The sequence below is a fragment of the Athene cunicularia genome (genome assembly GCF_003259725.1).
Source record: "Athene cunicularia isolate RWA chromosome 3 unlocalized genomic scaffold, athCun1 chr3_part1, whole genome shotgun sequence".
Taxonomy (NCBI): domain Eukaryota; kingdom Metazoa; phylum Chordata; class Aves; order Strigiformes; family Strigidae; genus Athene; species Athene cunicularia.
The window spans coordinates 15874659-15886819 of NW_020799097.1; the positions used below are offsets into that span (position 1 = coordinate 15874659).

Below are 12161 nucleotides of genomic sequence, written 5' to 3' on the forward strand. Positions count from 1 at the left end.
GGGAAAAAAATGTTGTAAAATAAAAATACAGTACTTATGATATAGAATGGGACATGTTGGTCTTAACTTTAGTTTGCTCATTTTGAGAACTCTGAAATGACTGGAAAGCAGTGTTGTTACAAAGTAGCATATTACAGTTGTACTTTGGGGCAAAAGAAAAGACTTTCCATTAATAAAAAGCCACTTGGATGCATCTTTGGCCTTTGACCTAATTCTGATTTTTGGCATATCAGTCTTTTAGAACTGTGTTTTTCATCCATAACAGTCTAATCCTTTACACAGAAAACTGTGCAAACAATATAAAAAGAACGTCTGGTGAATGATACATTACCTATCTCACAGTATGCACAAGCATAGGAAAAAAGTTGTTTATCTTCACAAACAGAAATGTGAGCTTCCTACTCTTAACCTAAACACTTTCAAACTGAAAAATAACATGCTGGGCTTATTCCCAACAAAGGATATCCTCCATTTCCCATGCACTGGCTGACAGACACTGTACCACTTATCACACATATATAGAAGGAAAACACCAACGTGTGATAATCAGGAAACAATTTCTGATCTTCCTGTAAAACATGTTTTAGATGTTTTTTGGTGCTGCTGATGTAGTAGTTCAACATGTATAGATTATGAAGGTGTATGAACCCTGCTTACTGCTGTTGTGGATGATAGTATGATAGGCAGCACTTCATTATTTTTTTAATAGATCGCAGCATGGTGTCTTAGTCAAGACTGTATTTCCTTACAGTTTACATCATGCCCTTCATAGAGCAAAGGAGAAAACTCTTAAAAGCAGAAGTTCTACTGAATTATAGCAGGTGATTGCTCTGACAGTTGAGAGACTCACGTGGTTCTTAGTGTTATGACTGTTTCTTAAGCAATTGGTAGTATGGGACCCTCTGTTCTTGAGTTCCTATTTTAAGAAAACAGGTTTTGAGTGAGGTGTGTGCTACCCTTTTTAAGTGGTAGAAAATTTAAGCCTTGAGTATCTGAAAGAGAATTTGTTTATTTCTCAAGTTGCACTTGTTCCTTTCTTCAGGCCATGTATTCTTCACCTGGTTTCTGAAAATTTAGAGATTCAGTTGCTCAGCTTCAGTCAGGGAAGAGAGAAGTAGTCAGATAATGAAAATATGTAATTGCTGAAAGGAAGTTTTGTACAATACTATGGTCTATCAACATGTAATAAGAATTAGTATCTTTTTCAGCTTTTGGGTCTGAAAAGACAAAGCATGTGAGAATTTTCTCTATGTGATAATTTCAGCTAAGTATTCCATTATGTTTGAAAGCAGAGGCAAGTGACTTTCGTAGCTTATCTGTTCTGCACTCAGTAATGGACAAAATAAATTGTGAGTTATGACTTACACAAAAATATTAACAAAGTTGTGAGGATTTAAGATTTCTATCATACAAACCTGTAAGAGAAATACACCCATCAAATATATAAAAGCTTTCAGATATATATATTTGAAAGATGTTTCCTACTCAAATTTTTTCATAAGTTTTATGCCCTGTAAAGAGTAGGTTGGTTTATGCTGAGGTTATCTTCATTATCAGTCTGGAGGAGTTGCACGTTCCCAACAGGTAGTTGCCTTTCCTTTCCTTTGTGTTGACTGGCAGTAGTTGTATAAACTCACAGAGCAGTCTTCCTCCCAGGTTTGCAGAGAGCAATTAAGCTGCCATGGTAGGGAGTTACTATAAGCTCACGTTTGTAGATTTCCAGTAGTATGTCAGTTATGTAAGGTAGATATACAGCTGGATTTGTCATTGTATCTGTAGCATCCCTCAAATTTCCCTAAAATGCAGCTCATGATCTGAACTCCAATAGAGTAAGGATTTTTTTCATTACTGTAAAGACATTTATACTATAACATTCCTTGGCATCTGGCTTGTACTGTGAGAGCCCTGTTGTTCCCAGCCACTTAATAGCACAAGAGGCAAGCCCCCACAAAATGTGACCGTTGGGAATTTTCCTGTCCCATTGGACAAAGAGAGAAGGGAACTTGCCATGATTTTGCATTTCTGGCTTTTCCCAGTTCTTCTTACTTGTTAATTTAGATTGCAATCAGAGGCTATTATGTACATACTAAAATCAATCACATGTTACTGTCCCCTCTATTAGTAGTGAAAATTTTGTCCATTGATGTCCGTAGTATTACAAGAAATGCTAATGTACTTCGAGAAACAGATTTCTGACTGTGTTGGAACAGGTAGAAGCTGTGTAGTTCTCTCCTTGTGTAGGAAAAAGGCCAAGGCAGTTACGAAGTCTCCCACTTGCCATTCATTGCCTTGACTCTCTCCCCTGCAGTCACGATTGTAAATGCAGGGGGAGAGCTTTGTGAGTGATTTATTCCTTGAAGATTGTAGTTTTTGGGGTTTTTTTGGGGGGGGGGGTATGTTAGATTTCATAAAAAATGTAGAGGTGTTGTGTTAGTGAGGGGGATTGTGCTGGTTTGGTGATACTGAGTCACTGAACAGTAAGTTGGCTTTGTGAAGGGTCTAATGAATACTAGAACCTATGTAAAGGAATTGTTAAGAGCATGTAATCAGATGTGGTAGGGAATGGGAGGTGTGGATAGCAAAGTAAAATGTGGTTGCCACCCTTTATTGTCAGCAAGGCATTAGATCATCTGACCATACCTGATCTGCACCTTCTTTTTCATGGCTAAAATACCAGATAAATCCTGTGAAGTGAGTCTCAGATCTCTGTATTTAAGTAATTTACTTAAGTGCGTCTATTGTTACAGCAGATACGCTGTAGAAGCTTAGAATAAGAACAGGCTTTTTGGAACTTTTTAATTCATTTCAAGGTGATATGGGAAAGTGCTTGAAGCAGATCATGCTTGTAACACATACTTTGAGAAGCCACTCTTTTCTTAACTCTTGAGCTTCATTTGATTAGTTGACTTTATATGAAAGTAGTGGGTTCTTGTACTTCAAGTTTCTATCTATTTTTCCGACCTCAAATTGTCTCAGCTCCAGTTGTCTATAAAGACCTGAAACATGCAGGGAGTCTCATAAATAAAAAGATTCATAGCAAGAGTGATGAGTGTTTATCTTTTATGTATGCCAGCATGTCAGAACATATTAGGGACATTGACGAAAGCATCAGGCTTCTTACTCTTAATGCCACAGCTGGTAAGTTACATATGACATGAGAACTGTCCCTTTTTCTTCCTGTCTTGTGAAGAAGAGAACTATTTTGCTCATCTTATTTACAATTTTAAGGAGTAACTTTTTTTTGTTGAAAAATTATTTTTTGTTTATATTTCAGAGGAAATCTTTTCTTCTCAACGTTTTATAATGATTATTTCCCTCCTATCTTTTTTTCCCCAACGTTATGAGCAATAGGACCATTGCCTCATTCGAAAGATGGTATGGTGGCTTTGCCAAGAAGACAGTCACAGTGAGAGCAGACCTGTGACTGATTAACTGACTGTAATACCTGTCAGATCAGAGAATATGAGATTTAAAAAAAAAAAAACAAACCAAAACAACCCACACCACTGTAAAGCCAAACTGCTTAGGATTAGAAAAAGAAGTACTTACTATCTGATAACTACCATGGCAGAAAGATTTAGTATCTCATTCCTAGATGTATGCAAGTTCCTGCAGCAGTTTTTGTTTAACACTGGGAAGATCTTAAAAGCAATGTTTCCTTTAACATGCTCTCTAAGGAGTAAAACCTCCAAATTGTTGATTTGGCAGCTACTGTAGCATAGTGAAAGGTAGAAAAACCAACCTCTCTGATTAATGAATCTGCCAAAAATGTCTGGATGTGCTGGAGTTAGCATGAGAGAAAGAGCCAATTAGTTGTATAGTTCAGTGAAATTTATGAGTGTGTGGGCTTAAAACCAAATGCAATGCTGTTGTCAGTAGTGTGCTGAAAAGGAAAAATGTGCTTTTCAGCCTCTCTTGGTCAAGCTACTTGATGGCTGTAAAAGTGTCAGATCTATACCATATAATGCACAGTGAATGAAAGCATGAAATCATGAAAAATGAAACTACGTGGGAGATTTGTTTGGAGTTTATTCCCAAAAGCCATTTAATTTAGAGACTTAAAGAATTTTATTCAGTACATTAAATGGAATTACTCATGAGACTAACAGGGCACAATTGGAGTCGATTGTAGAGCCTTCATAGGGAGAAAGTAGATTAGAAAGGAATGACAGAATGAAATTCAAAATCTCAAATTGTTTGGAGTATGTTGGTTGCTAAGGGGAATATTGTATATGGAAAGTAGTAGATAAAAACATAACAAGGTAACATGGTCCCAGAGCTCCTTTCCAACACGAGCTAATCTCCTGGGCTCTCTGAAGCTCTTGGTCATGACTATGACCAAAGCCCAAAAGCATAGAAACAAAAATGGAGAGCTGCAGTTTTTTGTGTCTACAAGCCAGAAATAATCCATCTGATTTTTGAGAGTTACCAATTGCAATTGATGTAACCTTGACTGTTAATGAGGTGCAACAAGGTGTTCTTTCTTCTCTTGCCTTTTCAATGCATATAGATGGAAACTTTTCAAAGTTATTACATATTGAGATCTCTGTAATTCTTAAAATTAGAGAACAAAACATTGAAAACAGTACTCTTAAAATGAATAGTAATTAATTACTCATGTAATTGCATTAATTAAACTTGGCTATGCAATTAGGGAGCTAATTATGTTTAAAATGCAATTGCACATTTCAATCACTGCCCACACCCTGGGGATCACCCATTTTTTTCTTCTCCCTCATTAGACCTTCTGTAATCTCCTTCTGTTAAATGGTGTGATTGAAGCTGAGAATATGCATGCATAGAGGTGCATTTGCTTTTTCCAGTAAAATGTGTCCTGTCAAAAGTTTAAAGTGCTATTTAAAAAAAACCACCAAAATTAAGACTATTATTATAGAAAAGAATCTCTCTTTGTTAAAGTGCCTTAAGTTTGAGTTGTTTTATTTTTTAAATGGGAACAGAGGAATGGAGGAGCTTCCTTGGATCAAGGAGTCCTGTCCCATGTTATCACAGACAATCAGATATCTTTTCCATAAATATGTCAGATTTAATCTGAAAATTAGTTGTTTCTTTATGATTATCTCCATTAAAAGGCTGTTCAAGAGTCACATTCCTTTGATGCTTAGCTAATGTTTCTAATTTATAGTGTCATTGTGATAACTTTGCATGTTATTCTTGTGCAGGCATTACTGTTTCAGAAATTATTTTAGCAGCCTTTCACTGTACTTGCTACAGTTTGCATTCGTGTATCTTGAACGTTATTGCCTGGAGTTATACAAGATGTCTCCACTGAGTCATTATTCCTATCCTATCCTAATACAGTGGCCTTATATGAGTATTTTATTGTCTTGTTGGTACATTTATTGTCAGTTGGTATCATTTTTTCCTATTCTGTTCTTTGCAGCTGATAGTGATTTGCTATTACATCTCATTCAATTTGTAGCATCTTCATTTTCAAGGTAAATTTTTTTACCTGAGAGATTTTGACCCTTCTTGTGTGACACTTTGTTATCAGCAGATTTTATTGGCATATTCCTACAATATGAGGCAGTTATTACTGAAAATATTTGATAGTCCTTGGAGCTTCACTTGTAACCTAATTTCAGTGCAGTAACACCTCTTTCAGCATAAACTCTCATTAGCCAATTCCTATCTTGGCTTACAGTTATTAAAATTCTTGTCTTGGTAATATTACACAATACGCTGTATCCAGAGCTCTGTTGAAGGCCATAAAAATATGCTAATTTTTATTGTAATTGACATTATTCAAGTAGTATGGCAGTGAATGATTTAACTAGTACATTTTTGCTACCTCATAAAGGTCTTACAGCTTAACTTAAAATCCATAGAAAGTACCACAGCAAACAATTTGAAGGATTTTTAAAAAAGGTTTTACTTGTAAAATATGTTATGAAAGAACAGTGGTATGATGTATTTTCATACTTGCTTGTCATTAAATGTGTCACTATGGTATGGCATGGTATGTCATTACAGTGCTAATTTTTGTGAAGCTATGAAGTTTCTGTGAAACTGCATGTTTTTTTACAGCCACAGCAGCTAATAATTCTGCTTTCCAAATCCTCTGAAAGTGTTTTATTGAATGATGTCCACATACATTATGTTAGTCTTCTAGAGGCAATTCAGGCAGTGTAAACTTTGGAAACTCTTGTCAATTATTTTCAAATCTGATCTATGTTGTCTGTGAACATTCTGCATATTTTTGATTGCTAAAATGCATCAATGAAGGTTGGGAGGAGTTTGTGCTGGTTGAGTCTTAATATGTTTAGACATCTTATTTACAGCTGAAGAGTTTATCACTGCCCTGTATCAGATCTTCCAGGGACTTAGTATTTAACATCCTGAAAAATAGATTTTGGAACCTGATTTGAATCCCTGAGAAGAAAAGAGCAACTGTTCGGTCGTGTAGAATTGGTCCCTGAAACCATCAGATACTTGACAATACTTGTTTGTATGTGCATTCAAAGTAATTTAATTTAAATCTCATGGCATCTGACTCTGGAAGCTCCTACACATTCTGGGCTTCTTTTAAATTGTTGAACATGCTTAATACTAGTTAGGATTAGACCTATTTTTCTGTGGCTCTAAGGGTTCTGTGAATATGTCTGTCAAATTGTTGAGTGGCATTTAAAAGTGTACAAGTGCTGTCTGGTGTTCTAGATTGAAGATAAGGAACATCTGTTGTGGGTTGGGAATAACACCTACTCTGTCCTAGGATTCTTTAATTTCAGAGGAATTACATACTGATGACAGGATGGTATTTTCCACAGCAGTGTCCAGGAATTAGGCATGGCCATAAACACAGGGCATTTTAGAGGTGTACTACGTAAGGTTTGTGGTGCTACAAGACTATTAAGTTAAATATCTTGTAAAATAGAATACAAAGAACTGTGGTTTTTTGAAGTTACTTTACAATATTTAAAAAGTACTTTTCTGTCAACATTTATCTCTTCTTCAACGGTTTAACACTGCCCAGGAAGGTGGTGGAGTCCCCATCCCTGGAGGTGTTGTAAGAGTTGGGTTGACATAGAGCTTAGGGATATGGTGTAGTGTTAGGTTAATGGTTGGACTGGATGATCTTCAAGGTGTTTTCCAACCTTGAAGATTCTGTGATTCTGTTTGGCCTTGCACTTTTTATCTCCTCTCATTTGCATGCTAGATTACTCATCATATTTTGTGTTTTCTGTGTCTAAAGTTAAAAAAAAGACATTCTGAAGTGTACTAACAAGAATTTGATATTAGATGCTAGTGCTGGGTGGCAGGAGCTCCGAGGAGTCCTGCAGGGTCCTGCCTGTGCTGCTGGGCACCTGCTGTATGGAAACCTGTGAACTAGGGGGAACAGACAGGTTTCATTTATCTGCCTCATCCTTGGTGGCTCAGTGCAGACTAGCCCTCTGTTGCATTTTCACCTGGGCACAGGAGTGGTAGAGCCTGGTATTTCAGAATGTACTCAGTACCATCCTGAGATGTCCATTGATTGACAGTGGATGACAGAGGAGCATTAAACTCTTCTGTTAAAATGGAGTGGCAATTAAATTCTGTGAAGAATTACTATTCCAAGAGAAGGACATTCCTTGTTTATGTTTTTGTTATTGTGGCTGGTATTGTTTGTCTTTTCAATTTTTAGATTTCTTCTTAAGCTTTAAAAAATGTTGCATTATAGAATACAAAGCAAAGCTCCTAAGGTGTCTTAGAATAGGTGGGCAAGTGGTTTCAGTAGGGTGGAAGAGAGGGAAGTAAGGCAATAAAACATACACAGACATCTCTGTAGGGTTTTCCTTTTTGTCAGTTTACATGTGAAATTTAAATAATGGTTGGACTTCCTATTTTTTCCTGGTATTCTGCCACTGCTTTATCTCATTTCCCCGCCTTGTTTTCTATGATCTGATAGTCCTGCTCCCTCCACAGATTGTAATGATTAATCAGGTCTTTTGGCTTTATGTGTTTCATGGCACAGATTACGTGCCATGAAAAGTTTTACTCTCAGTGTCAGGTTTTGAGTACAGGGATACTTGAAACAGTGAGTGGAGCTACAGCTGAAGAGTAGATGAACTGTTTCTGCTTATTTGTGAGACTTTTGCTTTAGTTATTTGTTCAAAAATTTACACCAGTCAGAATCCCATCTGGGGATTACCATAACTGGTTGGAGTGGCCTGAGTTCTCATGAGTAACATGTGGTTTGTAGGGCTTGAGCAGATAGTGTCACAGACATGGAGTGATGAAAAAGATTTATTGAAGTGATAGAGATCTTTACATGATGTTTCAGCAAGGTGAAATAAAGGGGAACTTTCTGTTTAATGGGAATGAATGTGAGTCAAGGATTCCCTATTCTCATTTCTAATAATCTTAAGCAGAGGTACTTAAATTTTATTACAAGAAAAGTTTTGTTTAGTTAGTAAGCAACTTATTTTTTATAAGAAGGACAGTTTCATCCAAAACAAAGCTATAGGTAAACTTTAGAGAAGATTCCTTCACCCCAGTCATGCTTTGATGGTCTGGTAATGAAGGACAGATAACTGATTTCTTGCATGGCATGAAAGTCGGTGGTACATTTAATCTATCTAGACTGCTTTCTTATAGATATAAAAAATTGGTGGTCAGATTTGAAGGGGGTTTGGGGAAAATAACTGAAAAAATTGAAATGTGGATGGAGACAGAAGCTTCTGCAGTGTTGGCAAGAAATCAATCTGAATGTTATATAGTGTTTAAGCTGAGTATTACTGGAGTAGACAAGGGTTTTGGTTAATTCATTAAATAGGTAAAGTCTTTCCTGTTAGTGACATCTTAGGTCTTTCCTTGGAAGTCCTTACTAATTGGAATCAAATATGCAACACTGTTTAAAAAAAAAAAAAAAAGTAGAATTTTTCATTTGGCATGTTACGGTTCTCACCTAGGGCTGAAATCTTATGAAGATAAAAATCATACTTGATACAGAGACGGTAGTGTTCTAGAATACAATATTATTGTATAGAATATTAGTATAATATTATAGTCTAGAATACAATTTTGTTTATAGTTGTCTTCAAAAGAAGACTTGAATGACTAGTTACACACTTTTCAAATGAACGGCAGTATCTTATACTGTTACCACACTCATGTTAAAACTAGCTATACCTATTTTATATATATAAAATCACTTTACTTGTTTTCTTAAAATGTTGTTGAATCACAACCATTCCTATGGTCATGTTGACTGTGAATTTTTAGCAAACAAATCAGAGCATCATTTAATATCCCACTCTAGGAGTTAACTGGCCACTTTATGTTCTAAAATGTCAGCTGATTTACTCTAAAGAGAAAAATGTAGTGTTGGGTTTTTCCATTCAGCCAATTCACCTACTAAATAGCACTGGAACAGTTGAGTATGGCTGCATGCATCAGGATAGTGAAGAATTTCAATCAGAACAGCAGGAGGGAAAAGTGAAGGGAGCCAACTGTTTACTTGGGAAATTGGAGGAAGCTTATACGGAAAAGTACATTCAAATAAATCCTTTGCCTCATGGTGGAAATATGCAAGTTTTTTAATATTTCCCATTATCTGTTCATACAGTCTGTGTTTATCCTTGAATAAAAAATACATTAAATATGCCTGTGGTGTTTTAATTAAAATATATACGGCAGAATAGGATTTAACATGATTGTGTAGTGAACCTAATGAGTTCAAGATCCAGTCATGCTTAGTTGCTATCTAGTCCCACTAGTTCATAATTTTATCTATAATGTTTGACTCTGAGCTTTTAATAAATTAGTCAGACTAGGACCACTTGAAACAGATAAACTTGAAACCTCTAGATTGTTGGTCTCAAATAAATGACCTAAATTAAAATAATGCTCACATAATCTATAGTACGCATTGGTAATACAAGCAATAGGTTTAATTGCGCTCTCTTAACTGCTGTTGCTCTTAAGGTCTGTTTGATTTCAGAGGAATTAATTTGTTACTCCATTACAGCACAGTAGCCAAGAGCTTAACTGTAGGATTTTTCTGTAAGAATATAGTTTTTAACTTTTTATAATATCCACAGGTTTTAGGACCTGCCCCAAAATGGTGTTCCTTCTTAGACAACTTGACTGAAGAACTGGAAGAGAATCCAGAGAGCACAGTTTATGATGATTACAAATTCGTTACCAGAAAAGACCTTGAAAATTTAGGTAAAACAGTTGAATATCCTTTTTAGTTGACTTCTTTGTTCAGTTTTTGATCATTTACACATGTAAGTTTTGTAATTCCAGTGTGACGTATGGGGACTGTTAGAAATTCACTGGCAGTAGTTTCCTCCAGTCTTCTTGGTTATTAATGTACCAGACTGATGGCTTTATGTTCTTTGGTTCCCAACCAGTGCAACACTAGATATTTGTGTTTCTCAGATTTTTATCCCAAGAAGATTGATATTTGCTGATTAATATGTCTAGGAATCTGTTGTGTGTGCTTTCAGACACTAGATGGTAAGATATGGGAAGAGAGTTTGGTTTAGTTTTCAAAATATTTTTGAGGTGCTCAAATAGTATGTTGGAACTCACAGCAAAGTCTTCCAAAGGCTACCCTATTTGAATGTAGTAATTTCCAGAAAATACAAATCATTCTAGTGCTAATAGAAACACAGTTTCAGGGAATTGATAGCAGAGAAGGTAAAAATGCTTCTCTCAAGGTAGTTAGTCCTTTTTCTGTCTGTTACATGTTTTGATTGCAGTGTTCTGCTCCAGTTTATTTTACCTCTCAATATGGGAGTTGGGTTTGGCCTGGCAGGAGGCCATACAAGGAGGAGGTCAACCAAACTACCTGCATCTTCAGTGTTAAGAGTTGTGGAGTAGATGGTCTGAATGTAACCTGCTGATGGCTATCCCAGTTGTAAGGGAATAAGACAATGTAGCATTAACAACACAGAGACGACTGGGAATACTTACTCTGCTTTAAATTCACTATAAATTTAGTCAAATTCTTTTCCCCATAAATGTGAGCTTTCAAATGAAGAAACTGCTTAAGGGATATTTTGTATTTCGTATGTCAGGGTTCCTTTGTATTACTAGCTATTAGCTGGAGTACTCTTATTTTGGAATATGCAGGAAGATCATTTGCTGGAAACAGTTAAAGATTATTTTGCTTTCTGAGATGCACAGCAGTTTTTTTTTTAGATTTGGGGTCTGTAGAGGATATTTTACCATAAAAAGCTTTTCATTTTATCAGTCTTGCAATTTTATGAAGAAAAAAACAGAGAACTTTTAAGTATTTTTATTCTTACTTAGGTTAGGGCCTAGGGTGACAGTTTTATGACCTGATGTGGTACTGTATTTTTTTAATCATATTGATTCTTCAAGGATAGTGACCCAAGGCAAAACTCTTTAATTAAAAACATCTCTATACCACACTAAAAAATGATTGTCAAACATCTGTGGACTTCCAAAAAAATTCTCTCAAATTTTTCTTTGTAAACTTTTATGGAGCGTAATGCACATGGGCATTTTTAAAAAATGCACAGTAACCTGTATTATGACAAGAGAAATGGATTTTGTTGCTCTGAAGAAGCTCAAATTCCTTGCTGGCCAAACTTTTTTTTTTTTTTTTTTTTTTACTTAGTCTTGATGTAATTGATGTGACTCTTAGATTCATGTGTTGCATTCACAGTGCTTGTTTGTCTTGAATCAGTTAAGTGAAGGGGCTAGCTTGGAATAGGAGTTCTTTATATATGAAAGCTCTTTGAAATTTTCTGTAACTTTCTTCCCAGGCCTTGCCCATCTCATTGGATCATCATTGCTCAGAGCATATATGCATGGCTTTTTTATGGACATAAGACTTTATCATAAGGTAAATAAGGCTGATCCTTGTCAATTTTTACTCTTAACAATAAAATGTGTGTGTTGGGCTTTTGTTGGTTTTTTGGTTTGGATAGTTTGGGTTTTATTTCTAAATAACTGACCGTGTCCTGTATTAATGGTATTTTCCTTTTACTTCCTCTTGCTTGTTCAAAGGCAAAAATGATGGCCAACCCCTTTGCCTATGAAGAATACAGAAGAGAGAAAATAAGGCAGAAGATAGAAGAAACACGTGCACAGAGAGTTCAACTAAAGGTAAATCCTGTCCACAATTAGTATACTTCTGGGAAAACTTCATAAAGAGTAACATATTCTTAAGTGTATCTCAGAGATGT

General features: G+C 35.8%; 1 protein-coding gene across 1 annotated transcript in view; it reads left to right on the plus strand.

Moving 5' to 3' along the window:
- NOL10 (nucleolar protein 10) overlaps nucleotides 1-12161 on the plus strand; it is a 52286-nt gene that overhangs the window by 27777 nt on the left and 12348 nt on the right. The window contains exons 14-16 of the mRNA XM_026845886.1: nucleotides 10041-10167; nucleotides 11739-11818; nucleotides 11983-12081. Of these exons, the coding sequence (XP_026701687.1) occupies nucleotides 10041-10167; nucleotides 11739-11818; nucleotides 11983-12081 (306 nt within the window). The remainder of the gene's footprint in view (nucleotides 1-10040; nucleotides 10168-11738; nucleotides 11819-11982; nucleotides 12082-12161) is intronic.